Below are 18,451 nucleotides of genomic sequence, written 5' to 3'. Positions count from 1 at the left end.
TATAAAACAGAATAGGATGTTGAATGCATAACTCAGTGTGATTTAGAAAAAAAAAACTAAAACTGCGCCCACCCTTGCAATCCACTTACTGCTCTGAATTAGGTGAACTACGCACCGCACCATCTCTTGAAGAGATGATTCCACTTTAGAGTATTTATTATTTAAATATTTCAGTTTTCATTTTGCACGAGAGGGGGCACTGTAACACTTATTTTCTTTCTTATGCGATGAAAAACACATTAATTTCCATCTCTTGAAAGCTTTCATTTGGGGGGGGGGAATCTAAATAAGGTGAATCAGTAAACATGCGTTAATTTTTCAAACAGATTTTGGTTGGAAATATTCTTTGCACCCTAAATGTTTCCAAGGAGAAAAAAAATGTAAAATTACTGCAATTAAAAAGCAAACGGGATAGAATAACAAATAATATGTTATTTATGAGACATTATAATTTCTGAAAACTTGACTTGTATCACTTTCTTTTTCAGGTTTATTTTTGGCAGTGCTGGGCTTTTGCTGCTGGGTGGACTTTCTCCAGTTGCGGTGAGCCGGGGCCACTCTAGTCTCGACGAGCGGGGGCCACTCTCCACTTGTGATGAGCCGGGCCACTCTCTTCATTGCAGTGCGTGGGCTTCTCACTGCAGCGGCTTTCTCCAGTTGCGGTGAGCAGTGGCCACTCTCCACTTGTGATGGGCGGGGCCACTCTCCACTTGTGACAGGCGGGGCCACTGTCTTCATCGCGGTGTGCGGGCTTCTCACTGAGCGGCTTTCTCCAGTTGCGGTGAGCGGTGGCCCGCTCTCCACTTGTGACGGGCGGGGCCGCTGTCTTCATCGCGGTGCGCGGGCTTCTCACTGAGCGGCTTTCTCCAGTTGCGGTGAGCGGGGGCCCGCTCTCCACTTGTGACGGGCGGGGCCGCTGTCTTCATCGCGGTGCGCGGGCTTCTCTCCGCAGCGGCTTCTCTTGTTGTGGAGCACGGGCTCTAAGTGCGTGGGCTTAGTTGCCGCGGTGCATGTGGGATCTTAGTTCCTTGACCAGGGATTGAACGTGTGTCCCCTGCAGCCAAATTCTTAACCCCTGGACCATCAGGTAAGCTCTGGCTTGTATCACTCTTGTATGCAAAACACACAGAGATGTGAACATGTTCATGGTTCAAGAGAAAAGGAATACAGACAGCAGTGCTTACTAAGCCCTCAGTCCGTCTGCATGACACGACCGTTGCCACTCCCCAGGGGAGTGCCTTCACATGTAAAAGAGGATGTGGGAAGGTCTCCCCTGTTTGGCAAATCCTCCTGCTCTGGCTCCTGCGTGAAAAGCTGCTCTTGACCCTTGTGTGATGCCGGAAGCAGAGGGCTGTGCCCCACACTTGCAGAGAAGGACGGTTATGTTCTGACAGGGATGCTCTGTGCTAAATTTAAAAACTCTTTCATGAGACCCAAGGGAGGGCTTTGCGAGGGGACTGGAGTTAAAGTTAGTGGTGCCAAAAACATTCCCAGCACATGCGCACGGTAGCTACAAACCCTGTTTGATAAATATAGCTCTCTGTGTCTGACTCAATAAGAGACGATCGGAAATGCTTGTCGGCTCTCAGGCTCTGGGGTGTCGTGTGGAGAGGGTTTGGTCTTTCAAGGCCTGATGCGCATCTGTTTCCAATGGCTTCTTGATTATTCTTTGTGAACAAAACCCAAGATTCCATTTCTGTTTTGGAAAATGTTAAAGAAAACCTCCGATAGTAATGATCTCCATTCTGAGGGAGGCACGTGGGGCCCACAGATCCTGTGTGATCACAGCTGCTCCCGGACGCAGCCGCTTTAAATAGGAGACGGTAACGGGTCTGTCAACAGCTTGTGACACCAGCCAAGCCCTCATGCAACATTCGGGCTGCATCGAAGGACGTTGTGGAAACAGGATTCGCATGTGCAGTGGTCAGATGTGGCTTTGGAATTACAAGAGAGAGTGTGAGAGCTACGAATTTCCCCCAGATGAGTTGGGAAATCGTTCAAGACATGACAAACGATGGGGAAACATACAGAGACACACACACGACACATCATATTCACAGTGAAACCGGAGCTCAGAAACAATCCATTTATAAACACAAGTGATTAAAAAGTCTTACATCAAAAATTAATTTTAGAATACCGAAAAGACGGCATGCAACATCAAATGTGAGTTTTGAACCTAAGCCAACAGCTGCCAAAATATTTATAAACATTCCTTTTTTCCCGAGAGGAACAAACTCAGTAACCTCACACAGAGCTCTGCTCTCCCCAGACCACCCCCGGGGCTCTCTCCTCGTGTCTGACAATCAGTGGGGACAAGTTTAAGATCAAGGCTGTGGTCACACCAATTCTTTCTCTTAACAGATATCTAAACTAAACTCTAGCTTGAGGATCGTGACCACAATTCTATACATTTGCAACATCTTTGTACACAGATGCTCTCCCATATCTGACAGTCAGCTGAAGTGGAAACAGTGACCCCACCCAACACATGGTCCAGGGACGCAAACACATTCTCCAGCTTCAACAGCATCCTCACATCCAGGTTCCTACTTGCACCCTGTGGAATCCTTCGAGGGCGTCACGACAGAATGAGAGGTACAGAGAAATGTTTCAGCCAAGGTGATGGGGCACACTGGTCAGTGCGGGAAGTATCTGATCACAGAAAACAGAAGCAAAACGACCCTTGGTGACCCCTGATCACCATCACTGCACAGACACGGGAAGGATGGGAAGAGACTGGTCTGCTGTGGAGTTCCTCCTCCTCGGCTGGGTGACCCTTTGTGGGGGCAGTGGGGGTGTCCTCTGCAGCACCCCTGGCCTCGACCTGCCAGATACCAGAAGGAGCCCCTCCCCTAGTTGGCACCACCAAAAATGTCCCCAAGCGTTGCCAGGAGCTCCTGGGGTTGAGGACGAGAGCTGGGGAGGGCCCGGCACGGCGTCTGGTTTGCTCCGTGAGGACTGCCCCTGCTGCAGCTTAAGTGTGACTACCAGAAGCACTGCGCCCAGCTCTCTGAAGCTGTCCACGAGAGATGCCATTTCTAGCTGCCACCATTCTCATCTCTTGTCATCCATCCATCCCATCCCCACTACCATCCTCTGGATGTCTTCCTGTCGGCCTAGACTCCCCTCCACAGGGGTCACATCAACTGCGATGCTTTAACCAAACCTGATCAAGGACGTCACAGAGGAAGTAGCACCTTCCAACTCAGTCCCGCAGACCTGAACCGTGACCAAGGAAGATGGAATTCACTTTTTCAGCCACAAATACATTGTTGGCATAGAATTAACGACTAGATCTATCCTTGAACCTTATAAAAACAGGAATATATGCCAGACTGTCCCTAGTCTATACGTGTGGACATTATCATAGACAAAACAACAACATTAGACAGAAATCAATAAACAAAGAAAGCCCTAAACCAAGGCTCTGCCATATTTCACAACCGACTTTCACATCTTGAGTTCATGCACAACAGTTTTGCTGTTGTGCAATTTTTTTTAATTGTCTCATGATTCTGTAACTGTGGCTTCTGACCTCTGACTGCTCCCCCCACAACCAGAGGAGACCTGAGTGAAGACAGTGTGTTTGGATGCGCTCACCGCGCACGCAGGGACCCTGCCGGCCAGGGAAACTTCTCGGGTGGAAAGCGGTTTTCTCTGGTCTGCTTTGCAGAAACTCTCTAATTAGGTCAGCTAGTCTGATTACATGAATTAAGGCCCTCCAGGCTCCACAAACACAATAATTCAATTAAGAACCAACAGGACCTGAGTCTCTGAGCAGTAATATAATTTCAGTTCCCAAGTGAGGCAGTGAGCAGAGAACAACTAGATTACCCGAGTCCTGGGGAAGCAGCCACGGTGCCTGGAACCTGGTCTGGGGGGAAGACAGGGAATCCAGCCTCTTTCCAGATTGTGTTAAATAACATCTTATGGAAAAACATGAACAAACTTTTTGGCCAACCCAATATAAGAAGAACATGCTGTGATGCTCAGTAAGGCTTTCCGGGAAAAATGTGGCCAGTTGAGTAAACTACCAGGCGTGTGTATTCACAGGGGAAATGTAACAGGGAGAATCCTGACCAGGAAATTTTAATATAAACTGCTTTTTTGTGGTACCTCTATGAATGGAGAATAATCAAAAACACATCGTAAACACTTACACTCTATTAAAATTGACTCAAGACTCTTAAAACTAATGGAATGTTAACATAATTTGTAAATGTTCAATGTGAGAACATATCTCGAGAGCACTTTCACTCCATCCTCTTTCCACTGTATTTCATCATCTCTGGCAGTTTACACCGAAGGGACAAGTATAGCACAAGTGAAGAGCACAGAATTGCACAATTTTATCTTTATGTTTTTAAAAACTGCAAATTTCAGCATGTTCACAAACAAATGCGCACTTTTAACACAGGTTCACTTTGGGTCTTCACCCTCTTGTGTAAGAAATGCTTTAAGCTCACAAGACAATCATGAGTAATTCATTTCTAGGGAAAAGAAATTCTCCTACCCTCTTCAATTATCTATATTTAAAAATAGCATTCATTCCCCAAATAAGGCGTAACAATGGAAATAGTCCAACACAGTCTTATTTTACATCTAAACGTGCTGGAATTTCTTCCTGGAGTGGGACAAAAATACCCAAAGCTTACGGGAAGGAAACTCATTTTTACGGGCAGAAAGAGCTGTGAGCATTGCCTGGATCACTGTGTGGCTTGAAGATCGCTATGTGATCTATACAGATACTAGCACCTAATAACACATAAACATTTCTTATCCTGATCCAAGGGCACGCCGTGGTGATGGACTGAAGGGACACATGCCACTCACCCTCTCAGAAGTTTGAAAAGCATACAGCCCAGGGAGAACCAGTCGGCACTGCTGTCGTAGGCGGTCCCCTTCTGCAGAACTTCGGGCGCCATGTACCCGTGGGTGCCCCTGGGGAGAAGAAGGGCGCATGCAGTCAGCAGCGTGTTCCCGCTCACAGACTATTCCAGCTCGCCCAGAGGCCAGGGCGCCATTCATCAAACAGCAGCGAGGCCAAACAAGGGGGAGGGGACACCCGCGCTTCCATCACGCTTCCATCGGGTGCTTGGCGAACACCCAATAGGAAAACGATCTTTCCTTCATTAAAATAGGAATGAATATTAATAAATTACCATATGAGATAAACGTGAGCCATGTGCATGCTCTGGGCATGCTCCATGGTCTGGGAGGTGAGATCTGAATCTTGTGAGCCTTCCCCACTACAGCAAGGGGGAGCCAAGGGTCTCCTGCCCACTGGAGAGCTTTTGTGTAGAGACATGTGTGGCTGGGGAGGTGGTGATGAACGGGTGACCACACCGCAGCGTTCCGGACCCGGAAGCGATGGGGACAGGTTAGTGCCCATCCCCATCTGTGAGGACAGGTGACCAAACTGCAACACCCTGGACCTGAAGTGATGGGATCGGGCACTCCTGTGAGGACAGGTGACCGCACTGCAGCACTCTGCATCTGGAAGCAATGAGGACAGGTTAGCCTGTCCCCATCTGTGAGGACAGGTGACCGCACCGCAGCACTCTGGATCTGGAAGCAATGAGGACAGGTTAGCCTGTCCCCATCTGTGAGGACAGGTGACCGCACCGCAGCACTCTGGATCTGGAAGCAATGAGGACAGGTTAGCCCATCCCCATCTGTGAGGACAGGTGACCAAACTGCAACACCCTGGACCTGAAGTGATGGGATCGGGCACTCCTGTGAGGACAGGTGACCACACTGCAGCACTCTGCATCTGGAAGCAATGAGGACAGGTTAGCCTGTCCCCATCTGTGAGGACAGGTGACCGCACCGCAGCACTCTGGATCTGGAAGCAATGAGGACAGGTTAGCCTGTCCCCATCTGTGAGGACAGGTGACCGCACCGCAGCACTCTGGATCTGGAAGCAATGAGGACAGGTTAGCCCATCCCCATCTGTGAGGACAGGTGACTGCACCGCAGCACTCTGCATCTGGAAGCAATGAGGACAGGTTAGCCTGTCCCCATCTGTGAGGACAGGTGACCGCACCGCAACACTCTGGACCTGAAGTGATGGGATCGGGCACTCCTGTGAGGACAGGTGACCGCACCGCAGCACTCTGCATCTGGAAGCAATGAGGACAGGTTAGCCTGTCCCCATCTGTGAGGACAGGTGACTGCACCGCAGCACTCTGGACCTGGAAGTGATGGGATTGGGCACTCTTGTGAGGCGCCACCCCCTGTGCTGAGGACTGGGGTTTGCACAGGCGTCCATGGCGGCCCCCACCCCTCCACAGTCACAGTGCTCCCCAAGTGGTGGCAGGGAAGCTGACAGGTATGGAGACAGAGAAATCCCAGGTCTGAAGAGCTGCCGACGGGTCAAAGGACCCAGCTCAGCAAACGTGCAGATGGTTTCGGGAAGCTGAGGAAAGCCACCTGGGAGCACAGCCGCTTTCACATAACACGTTCCGTCTGCAACTCAAAGTCCTCTGCTGCCCCAAAGTGTGAGCACACCCCACTCCCAGAGCGAGAGGTGGGGCACGTGGGAGACTCTCAGAGGTGTGGGCTCCAAAGGGCTCCCCAAAAGCTATTATCTGCAGCTGCATTCCCATCCGTCATCAATTTCCTTCACTGATAGAATGGGTGATGACGTGACACCTTCACGCCGCAGAACACGCGTGGGATGGGCTCAGGGCAGCGCAGGCACTTGAAAAGAACCCCTTGCGTTCTTATAAGCATTTCTAACTTGCTTATGCTCAGTTTCCTTGAGAATCTGCTCAGACAAGTGACCCTGGATTGTTGATGACTCTGGCTCAACACTAGGACTGGTGTCTTCTCAGCCTCATAGTTCCACCTTGAAAGACTTTTCCGAACAGTGGAAATGGGCACCGGTCCATCCACCGGAAAAGCTCCGCCCCCTGCAATCCAAAGTCTGCCGGCGGGAGGTCAGCAAGCCACGCTATGAGGACATCAGAGATTTCCGTAAGGGGCATCCAAGCCATTTTCTGGGAAGGCTTAATTTCAGTGTGGCCAGGAAAACCTTGGTGGCTTTATAACCTGTAGTTCTCGGGATCAAAACCCAGTCCTGGGATGGGAAGACCTCGACAAGGAGACCTACATGGGGTTAGTGCACATCACGCCTCCGGGTGGACACTGCACACAAAGCAAAGCACTGGGCCGCCTGCCATGTGGTTTCCAGCTCCCTGCCACTCGGCAGCGCCCGAGGCCGCCTGCGCTTCCCACTGCCGGTCTGTGCTGTCCGCGCTGAAAGAACACCTGAGCGAGAGTTGCATTCTTGAAGAAAATCAGCTGGGACTCAGTGAGTCGCTGACGATCTGCTTGATTCCACAATCAGAGTTTTCCTGTGTCGTCTGGTGGCTGCTCCATGGTTCACTTTTAGTTTCTGAGAATCCAATTCCATCATTAAAAGGATGGAGTCGGGGTCAAGATGGGGAACCAACCACAATGCTGCTCTGCCAGCATCAGATGGAGTCCTGGGATCACACCTACCGCTTTGAAAAGACCCGAGAAGCCCAGTTGAGGGTGAGAGTCTGGCCACAACCCTTTAATCTAGTACCAGGTCCATCCTCTCAAAGCCTCGGGGAGTTCAAACGAGTGTAGGGAGCTCGAGCCTTAGAGCCGGACAGAACTGGATTTTAATTCAAGCCCCACGATCTGCCAGGCCTGTGACTTTGCTCAAGTTCCTTAGTTTCTTGGAACCTCAGATTCCACCCCATAAAAAGTCGATGATTACATCCATGCCCTATGTGGGCTTCTAAAGAGCCTCTTGATGGAAGTCTTGAAAGAGGAGAGTGAAAAAGTTGGCTTAAAACTCAACACTCCAAAAACAAAGATCATGGCATCCGGTCCCATCACTTTATGGCAAATAGATAGGGAAACAATGGAAACAGTGACAGACTTTATTTTCTTGGGCTCCAAAATCACTGCAGATGGTGACTGCAGCCACAAAATTAAAAGACGCTTGCTCCTTGGAAGAAAAGCTATGACAAACCTAGACAGCATATAAAAAGCAGAGACATGACTTTGCCGACAAAGATCTGTATAGTTAAAGCTATGGTTTTTTTCAATAGTCATGTATGTATGTGAGAGCCGGACCACAAAGAAAGCTGAGCACCAAAGAATTGATGCTTTTGAACTGTGGTGTTGGAAAAGACTCTTGAGAGTCTCTTGGACTGCAAGGAGATCCAACCAGTTCATCCTAAAGGAAATCCTGAATATTCATTGGAAGGACTGATGCTGAAGCTGAGGCTCCAATACTTTGGCCACCTGATGTGAAGAACTTACTCATTGGAAAAGACCATGATGCTGGGAAAGATTGAAGGCAGGAGGAGAAGAGGGTGGCAGAGGATGAGATGGTTGGATGACATCACTGACTTGACTGACATGAGTTTGAGCAAGCTCTGGAAGTTGGCGATCGACAGGGAAGCCTGGTGTGCTACAGTCCATGGGGTTGCAAAGAGTTGGACACGACTGAGCAACTGAACTGAACAGAACCGAATGAAGACACTAATAACAACATATTCAGGCCGCCAGCCACGTGTTCCTGGGACAGCCAATGCTCCACTCACAGCATGAATGCTGTCCCCACACCAGTCACTTCCTGGACAGTCCCCTGGGCGGCTGTTCTGGGAGGTCAGGGAGCCCGTCTGCCTCAGCCCCGCAGCACCGCCAGCACTGGGCACACAGCCAGCGTCAACTAGACCCTTACTATGTGCAGGAGGTGACCGCATGCTTACAACCGTCACATGCAGTGAGCAGCACTGTGACAGGCTCTTTGCAGAGGAGAAAAACGAGGCTGGTGCCACGTGGAAGGATTCAAACCCACACCTGTCTCCAAAGCCTCGGTTCTCCGCCTCCTCCACCTAAAAACATACTTCTTCATTGAGCGTTTCTCTTTTTTAAGTAGCGACCTCAGTATCATCATTTAAACATGGAAGCCAAGCTTCCCGACAGAGTCGGTAGGTTGAACCCTTAATGGATGCGGTTCAGATAACACAACAGACCACCTTTCAGGCCTGGCATGTGAATTACAGTAAGACGTGAGAGAGGCCCTATAAGGGAATGAGTAACCCTGCTTCTGAAAGTTAATTCCTTTGGGAGATTAACTCTTACGAGCTCTTGGGTTCATATTCAGTTGTGACTACCCTAAATTGAAGAAATTAGCATATCAAATAGCTGTGGCATTAAAAATTCAAATGACTCTCTTAAAAATGCGTGATGAACTCCCTGGGAGAGGCTGATATATCCAACCCCAGGTTCTGGCCTCATAATTGTCAAGTGCTGGCAAAATGCTAAGGCTTTTATCACCCTGTCCCACATTCTGCAGGAAGGGAGAGACATCTTTACAGAAACGGCACTAATTGCCATTAATATCTGATCAGAGCTTTAAATGGCAATTCTGATTTAATGCAGCCCCTCGTAAAGTAGTGCAGTTTTAGAACCATTTTACTTCTAGTCTCACACACACAACAAAGGATTTATAGTTTATTTTCTGCATGGATGCATGAAACAAGACCCCTGGGAATTACTTCAAGACCATTCAACACAGCGATGATGCACAATAAGATAGAATGTTAAGAGACTCACTGCTGAGACTGACATACTGAAGAAGAAAATAATTGAGGGAATTTTTTCCACAAACTGCACACCTGTCCATACCTTCTACACAGATAAACTGACAGCAAATAAACAGAAATGAAAACCAGTACATATTCTGTTCTGCCCCTGTTGAGCCCCGGGCAGCCACTACACGCCTGCTGACACTGCAACGGCCTCAGGTTCAGGCAAGTGCTCAGGACGCCGTCAGCACGTGTGGAGAAAGCGCAGCTGCCGCTAGAAGCCGTTCAGGGTCCACCGAGGCGGGGGCGGGGATGGCCAAGGGCAGGGGCTTCCGGCAGCGTCCTCTGCATGGAGGACGGATGTAATATTGAAATCTAACAACAGAATCTGCGTGAAAAGTTAGAACTGCAAGTAGAGGATTCTTTTAATTAAAAAAAGAATCCTAATTTTTTTTTTTTAGGAAAAAAAAAAAAAGGAAATGTTTTGAAAAAGAAGGAGAGAGAGGATGGAGAGAGAAGCGTGACTTCTGGGCCTTCCCTGGAAAGTTCTATGCAGTTGCCTGTGCCCCTTCTTTGGCACATAAGCTGTCACGGTCTACTACGACCGCTGCCCGGAAGATGAAGAGCGTGAGGGTCACAGAGCCAGCACGGACTCGGCTCTGTTGTGAAGGCCCCCATCCCGCCCTCAGCCTCCCTGTCCCAGGCAGCTAACACTGTGATCCCCTGCGAGCCCCCAGAATGGTGAAAGCAAACACCCCACCCCACTGCTCTCCTCTCCCTCTGACCCAGCATCATCACATGTTGGAAACTACTGCAGACAAGAGAAAACTGGGAGAACAAACGACCATGTTGGGGTCTGAGTGAGAAAGTGAGTCGAACTAGGAAACGACAGTGAACAGTCAATGTGACTACTCACACGCTCGCGTGCGGCTTCTTTTTGGAAAAATCGCAGGCAAGACCAAGGTCTGATATCCTCACGTGTCCATGCTCATCCAGGAGGATATTGGCGGGCTAAAATGAAAGAGAAGGTGATTTCTGTGAGTCCCCAAGGCGTCCCGAGGCTTGGAGAACTCCCACAGTCACAGGCGCTTGCTATCATTATTTCATCACAGTTCTTTCCTACACATGAATTCTAGTACTAATTACATCATCACCTGCAAGTGCGGCCTGAGACCGACAACGACACCTTTCATGTTATCGATAACTTCAGCAGGAGAGTGGCAAGGAGGGATGGAGAAGAGTCTACTCATTTGGCAACGGAACACAGGGCAGGTAACACAGGAGGGTCACTACCACAGTTCATCGCTGTTACAGTATTTCCCTTCCATGCAAGAACCGCAGTCCAGCCGGAATGGGGTGTCTCCCCACAAAGGGAGTGAGTCCACTGGCTCCTCAGCCTCTGTGAACCACTAGGCTTTGAACCGTGGAACACAGCACAGAAAGCAATCTTGTAACAATGTACAAAGTGATGACCTAGGAAATCAAAACATTCCACGGTGCCACACCAATCCTGATAAACGTCATTTCACTTTATTAGGAGAGAATCTATGGAGGGCCTTACCAAATGACCAGATATGATTTTGACTACAACTCTGCTGAAATGTATCCATTAAGATTAGATTTAGTCTGCGTGATCATGGAAAATGAAACTCCCCTCCCTAATATACACTGAATTACAGTCATCTTGGTATTTTTCTGCTGGAGATCAACTATTGTTTTGCTCGAAATAAAAACAATGGCATGCCATTATAAAACTGAAGCATGAATAATCATGAGTGACTAGAATTAAGTTTGAATAGAAATTAGATAATACCACTGCCTACTAAATAGTTTAGAAAACAGAAATACCACATCAAGATGATTCGAGACCGGTTACAGATTTAAATTAAAATGTATTACAATGGCGCTTCATGGGCTTTCGGCATGCATTTTATTCTTCTGCAAAACTCACCATGAGGAAATAAAATGTCATGTGCCAACCAGGGTCTAATTATTTCTAATTTGATGAAAATACATTTTTTTTTGTCTTCTTTATGCTCCTATGAAGGCTATGGGAGTAATTCTTTAGCTTTGCAAGAGGCTTTGAAAGTTACAAAGTACTTCGTGGAAAAAAAATAATATGCTCAACTGTGAAATATACCATTTCGGATTCTTAGGAGGTAACCTGTTTTAGAAGCCAATCAAAACACATGAGCTCCTTAGAGAAGGGGGCATTATCGGTATACTTGATCTGGTTAACTTGCTTTCAGTTTAACAAGGAATTGGAGAGAGGCAAACAGGCTTCTCCGCAGGTTTCACATCCTCCGGAAGCTGCCACGCCTATCACATTTCTTCTCACCATTATTTATACCTTTATGTGCCTGCATGATCATCTCTATAATTTGTCACGGTCCCTTTCATCTGCTCCCCCACCTTCATTCTGCTGGCTACATGAATATCACCTCGGAAGTACCAAGCAAACCACCAACTCCCTCTCTCATGAAGGATCCTCGATCAAGCAAGCATCGTGCTCTGGAATGGAAAAACTGAGAAAGCACCTGCTTCATTCTGTTCAAGTCCAGTAAGACTTTTTAAAGGGAAGCACGGTAAAGAAGCCTCAGTGTGGCAGACTGGGGCTATGGAGTTCTGGAACCTGGAAATGTGCTAGTGACTTTTTTAAGGCAATCTTGAAATCGCCTGAGGTTCAGAGGGTGGGGGAAATTCCGCCGGCTTTCAGGCACCCCATCCCCACCTGATCAGCCCTGCCTCGGTCTTTCCATGTGCGAGTTCACCAGTAGATATGTCCCGTACGACAGTGGTTCTCTGCTTCTTTATCTCTGTACACCTTCTGCCCTCACACCAAGCCAGGGCCAAACCAGTTGCTTGGTGAACATTAACAGAACTATGATCAATTGTAAAATGGGTGACAACAACAAAAAAACACACCCTGCTTTTCATAATTAACTAATTAAAATATCTGAGCTGGCGTATGTGCTGCACCAGGTAGGGAGGAGACAGGGACAACCGGGAAAGACTGGAGTCCCCAGAAAAGAGTTCAGTGTCTGGAGGAGACCGAAATCATGAAGGTGATATTCTGCTCAGGGCTGAGAGGAGGAAAATGATGGGATGCCATGAAAGAGGGGGAGATGCGTGGGGGACCACGACTACCACACGACTGCACGTCGGACAGATGGCGGGGAATCCGGCAGACCTCCTTACCTTCAAGTCTCTGTAAACGACAAACCGATTGTGCATGTGTTCCAGCCCCAGGATGATTTCTGTGGCATAAAACCGCATCTCCTTCTCAGAAAACACCCCGTGCTGCGAAAGGTGATAGTGCAGGTCACCCCCTGGAATCAGAGACGCAGAGTGTAACTCGGCGCGTGAATTCCAGGGAGACAAGAGTCACAGCCATTGTGCAGAGTCATGGCGCGGTTAGCTCACTTTATGCTTTGTCTACATGTATGATATAGATGTATCATGACTTCTGTAATCTGATGAAACACTTTAAAAAATCCCAGAGAAAACTAAACCATTGAGAAGACCTAGATGCGACAGTGGCCGGGACAATATGAACCCAAGCCTCCGCTCTCGGATGGACATCACAGCTCCCATGTGTACCACTGTGGGGGAGGTGGGACGGGGCGGCGAGCTGATCCTCTGATTACTACAGTCCTGTCTCCTAACTGACTCAACCCATGTAGTGAGGCAGTAGGTGGCTTGGCAACTGGCTCTGTGGATAGTAAATATGGAGACAAAATAAATACACTGCTCATATTGATAGATATTTGAGAAAGCAAATACAGTAAAATTTTAACTGGTAAAAAACCCAGGTGGTTGGGTGTTTGGGTGTCCCCAGTAAAATCCTTTCAATGTTGTGGTATGTTAGAATTTTTCACAATAAAGGGTTAAAAAAGGTCAATGACCATATGGCCTCCAGTTAGAGAGACAGAGAATGCCACCAACAGGGTAAGGGAACGTTCTCATAAACGATAAAGGCGGGGCCGCAGCCGATTCACACAGGTTCACGAGTGTCCACTTCCATTACCTTTGCTTCCCGAAGTATCTTCCTGTTCACACACGCATATTCTTGTGTAACTATTTTCGATCAGCATGTAAAAGATTTCCAGCATCGCTGAAGGCTCCCTGTGCCCACCCCAGGCAGCATGATCAGCTCACAGCCCCTCATTGCAGCCAACTGGACTCTACTCTGACCTCTCCCCTCACATCAATTAGCTTTGCCAGTTCTGACAGTGACACAAATCGAGTCACGCAGGAAATACGCTGCTGTGTCTGGCTGGTTTGCTCATTATTACATCTGTGAAATTCCTTCATGCTGTTGGATGGGTCTGGTTCTAAATCAAAAACTCAAAACATAACTAAAACTTCAACTGAACTTCAAAACAGGTATTCATTTATGGAAATATATGCTTTTCCATTTCAGCCCCTGTTACTAAAAATGCTTTGAATTAATTACATCATGTCACTTTCTAGTATTAGAAAACTGAGTGAGTAAGTGAGTCAAAGCTGCTCAGCTGTGTCTGACTCTTTGCGAACCCATGGACTGCAGCCTGCCAACCTCCTATGTCCATGGGGATTCTCCAGGCAAAATACTGGAGTGGGTTGCCATGCCTTCCTCCAGGGGATCTTCCTGACCCAGGGATTGAACCCAGGTCTCCCGCACTGCAGGTGAATGCTTTACCATCTGAACCAGGGAAGACGGTTAGAAAAGTACTTTCTGGCCAAAGCTCTTCCTGTATTCTCCAGTTCATCACTGACAGTTTAAAGACTGATATATGGTGGCTCTGGACTAAAGGTACAGACTACTGGTCTAAAATCTGAGCTGGCCCAGAGTCAGTCCTTCAGTTCAGTTCAGTTCAGTTCAGTCGCTCAGTCGTGTCCAACTCTTTGTGACCCCATGAATCGCAGCACGCCAGGCCTCCCTGTCCATCACCAACTCCCGGAGTTCACTCAGACTCAGTCCATCAAGTCAGTGATGCCATCCAGCCATCTCATCCTCTGTCGTCCCCTTCTCCTCTTGCCCCCAATCCCTCCCAGAATCAGAGTCTTTTCCAATGAGTCAACTCTTCGCATGAGGTGGCCAAAGTACTGGAGTTTCAGCTTTAGCATCATTCCTTCCAAAGAAATCCCAGGGCTGATCTCCTTCAGAATGGACTGGTTGGATCTCCTTGCAGTCCAAGGGACTCTCAAGAGTCTTCTCCAACACCACAGTTCAAAAGCATCAATTCTTTGGCACTCAGCCTTCTTCACAGTCCAACTCTCACATCCATACATGACCACTGGAAAAACCATAGCCTTGACTAGACGAACCTTTGTTGGCAAAGTTATGACCAATCTAGGTTGGTCATAACTTTCCTTCCAAGGAGTAAGCGTCTTTTAATTTCATGGCTGCAGTCAACATCTGCAGTGATTTTGGAGCCCCAAAAAATAAAGTCTGACACTGTTTCCCCATCTATTTCCCATGAAGTGATGGGACCAGATGCCATGATCTTTGTTTTCTGAATGTTGAGCTTTAAGCCAACTTTTTCACTCTCCACTTTCACTTTCATCAAGAGGCTTTTTAGTTCCTCTTCACTTTCTGCCATAAGGGTGGTGTCATCTGCATATCTGAGGTTATTGATATTTCTCCCGGCAATCTTGATTCCAGCTTGTGTTTCTTCCAGTCCAGCGTTTCTCATGATGTACTCTGCATATAAGTTAAATAAACAGGGTGACAATATACAGCCTTGACATACTCCTTTTCCTATTTGGAACCAGTCTGTTGTTCCATGTCCAGTTCTAACTGTTGCTTCCTGACCCGCATACAGATTTCTCAAGAGGCAGATCAGGTGGTCTGGTATTCCCATCTCTTTCAGAATTTTCCACAGTTTATTGTGATCCACACAGTCAAAGGCTTTGACATAGTCAAAAAAGCAGAAATAGATGTTTTTCTGGAACTCTCTTGCTTTTTCCATGATCCAGTGGATGTTGGCAATTTGATCTCTGGTTCCTCTGCCTTTTCTAAAACCAGCTTGAACATCTGGAAGTTCACGGTTCACGTATTGCTTGCTAAAGCCTGGCTTGGAGAATTTTGAGCATTACTTTACTAGCGTGTGAGATGAGTGCAATTGTGCGGTAGCTTGAGCATTCTTTGGCATTGCCTTTCTTTGGGATTGGAATGAAAACTGACCTTTTCTAGTTCTGTGGCCACTTCTGAGTTTTCCAAATTTGCTGGCATACTGAGTGCAGCACTTTCACAGCATCATCTTTCAGGATTTGAAACAGCTCACCTGGAATTCCATCACCTCCACTAGCTTTGTTCGTAGTGATGCTTTCTAAGGCCCACTTGACTTCACAATCCAAGATGTCTGGCTCTAGATGAGTGATCATACCATCATAATTATCTGGGTCATGAAGATCTTTTTTGTACAGTTCTGTGTATTCTTGCCTTCACAGTTGGCTTTTAAATACACTCCTGTCTTTGGCCTATGAATCTTTCCTAAAGTTGAGGGCCAGTTGACTGCAGTCAACTTTTTAAAATGAAGTTGAACTGGAAATTCAAAGAGTGAAAGGTTTCCTTAAACTTGAGGGGGAATCTAATTATCTGAAAGACCCAAATGGCCAGTCTGTCTGGAGCAATGCAAGCTAAGATCAAACATCCTGAAACAAACAAAAGCAGCACGGCAGAGTCACTCAGTGTATTCAGACTCCCCACGTCTTGCTTACCGTTCATCAGATCCAAGATGAAGCACAGTTTATCTGGAGTGTGGAAGGCATAGGTCATACAGACGATGAAAGGACAATCCTAGAGTGGAAAAAAAATATATATATATATGTATACACACATGTATAAGAAAAGCAAAATCTGTCCTGGAAAGTATATCTACTACCAAGTGCCACCTATACATTTCTTTTTAAAGCCATGACACTGCCCTGTATAAGAAACACAGACACCTATGTGGTAACTTAAACAGACCCAGGAAAGGGAGCCTGATTCCATGGGGAAAAAAAATGCACAGAGATACAAACACTGCTAATTGGAGATGAACTCCGAGACGCTCTGTCGCTCTGATTAAGTCATGACTCCCCGATCTGTATCTTCAAAAGACTCAGATTCTACGGAAAAATATTAGTGCCTTGCTAGTCCTGCTGGTCTACACTTTGGTTCTGGTTATAGTCACATATCCATTTCAATGTCTGATTCTGAACGGGAAGAACCTTTATCATGGGGAGAAATGTTACTGATATTACTGTCTTGAAACACTAACAATAAAAATGGAATTTACTCAGCTTTGAAAGTAGAAAATATACCAGGGTGGAGGATAGAATAACTCAATTAAAGATGAGGTAAAGATGTTAATTTTCTCCCAAATTAATCTATACATTCCATGTAAACAAAATGGAAATTGACAAACTCATTCCCATATTTATATGGAAATGTAAACAACCAAGAAAAGTTCAGATAACTCTTGAAGAAAACTAAAGCTGAAACTTCTGTTCTTCAGAAGACACCATTAAGAGAGTAAGAAAGGCAAATAACAGAATGGGAGGAGGTACTTGAAATCCACATGTATCTTGAATATATAAAGAACCTTCATCAATCAATAAAGAAAAAAGCAAACAACCCAACAGGAAAATGGCATGACAATAACAACAACAATACTGGATATATGTTACTGAGTATCAAACAGTCTGTAAGTCTTTAAACAGACGCTAGACCTCAGCTGTCCGCCAAGGGAATGCAAACTGCAAACCACAACGTTTCATCACGAAAACAAAGGAGAATGACTAAACTCACAAAGACTGATGGTACCAAGTGTTGCAAAGACACGGAGTTAACGGGACTTCCAATGTGGTAGCTGGGAGGCACAATCGTACAACCACTCTCACCAGGCGTTTGACGGCATCTGCCGACGCTGATCACTACCTGCAAAGCCTATGAGCTGGAAATTCCAGCCTAGGGTATTTACCTAACAGTAGTCTGTACTCATGTGCCCCAAGGGACCTGCATGAGCATGGTCCTCACAGCACTATTCAAAACAGCCCCAACCAGGAATAATCCCACTGTCTACCGACAGGAGGATGGGCACACGAACTGTGGCATGATGGAATACTACAGAGCAGGGGCTGCCAGACTCCTTCTGCAAATGGGCTAGACAGGAAATAGTTTAAGCTTTTCAGGCCCCATCCAGTCCCTGTCACATAGGTTTCTCTGCTTCTTTTCTCTTGACAATTTCTTCTCTTCTTTTGCTTAAAAAAAAAAAAATTTCTCAGTTCATAGACTGTGAACACAAGCCAGATTTGGTCCCCAGGCCACACACATAGCCTGGTGACCCCTGCTATTTAGCTACAGAAGGTGCTGTTGCTATGAGCAACGACTCAGCTGCATCTCGCAAGCAATACTGAGAGAAGCCAGACACAAAAAGAATACATTTATATACAGTTCCAACAGGGGCGGAGCTAAATTCCAGCGTCAGACATCTGGGTAGCAGTTAGCCTGGGCATGGGGTAAGCAGCTGAAAAGGGTAAAGGGAGACTTCCGGGACGTGGGTGACTTTCTGTCTCTTGACCTGGGTTCTAGACACACGCGTGTGCTCCCTGGTGAAAACCCCCTAGATCTAGCACGAGGTCCCACTGAGATGCATGCTCAGTGAACACCTGCCACTCAACTGAGTCAAATGACAAACAGAAGCCGAGAATTATTACATTCTACAGAACACACTCAACAGAGTACTCTGTGAACAGAATTCACTTTGCTCACACCTATAGATGAAGGGCATACAGATGAATTTGTGTGGACACATGCCTGTGTGCTCAGGATTCAAGAACTTGAACTCAATTTCCACAAGTCTTCTGGAGGAAATTCATTTTGTGGTTACCTTGTTTTCCTTAAG

At 47.0% G+C, this 18,451-nt stretch overlaps 1 protein-coding gene across 12 annotated transcripts in view; it reads right to left on the bottom strand.

Annotated features, from left to right (window-relative positions):
* GRK3 (G protein-coupled receptor kinase 3) overlaps positions 1 to 18,451 on the bottom strand; it is a 116,719-nt gene that overhangs the window by 15,664 nt on the left and 82,604 nt on the right. For 10 of the 12 annotated variants that reach the window (XM_086346003.1, XM_086346004.1, XM_086346005.1 and 7 more), the window contains 4 exons: positions 16,284 to 16,362; positions 12,777 to 12,907; positions 10,495 to 10,589; positions 4,837 to 4,944 (listed from right to left, as the gene is read on the bottom strand). In XM_086346003.1, the coding sequence (XP_086202129.1) occupies positions 4,837 to 4,944; positions 10,495 to 10,589; positions 12,777 to 12,907; positions 16,284 to 16,362 (413 nt within the window). Of the gene's footprint in view, positions 1 to 4,836; positions 4,945 to 9,491; positions 9,924 to 10,494; positions 10,590 to 12,776; positions 12,908 to 16,283; positions 16,363 to 18,451 lie in introns of those variants that run through there. The other 2 variants (XM_086346014.1, XM_086346015.1) reach the window with 2 other exon arrangements.

Source organism: Bos grunniens, chromosome 17 (assembly GCF_055505025.1).
Source record: "Bos grunniens cultivar Pamir isolate PY7600 chromosome 17, Bosgru_T2T1.0, whole genome shotgun sequence".
Classification (NCBI taxonomy): domain Eukaryota; kingdom Metazoa; phylum Chordata; class Mammalia; order Artiodactyla; family Bovidae; genus Bos; species Bos grunniens.
This window is presented reverse-complemented; position numbering and strand designations above follow the sequence as displayed.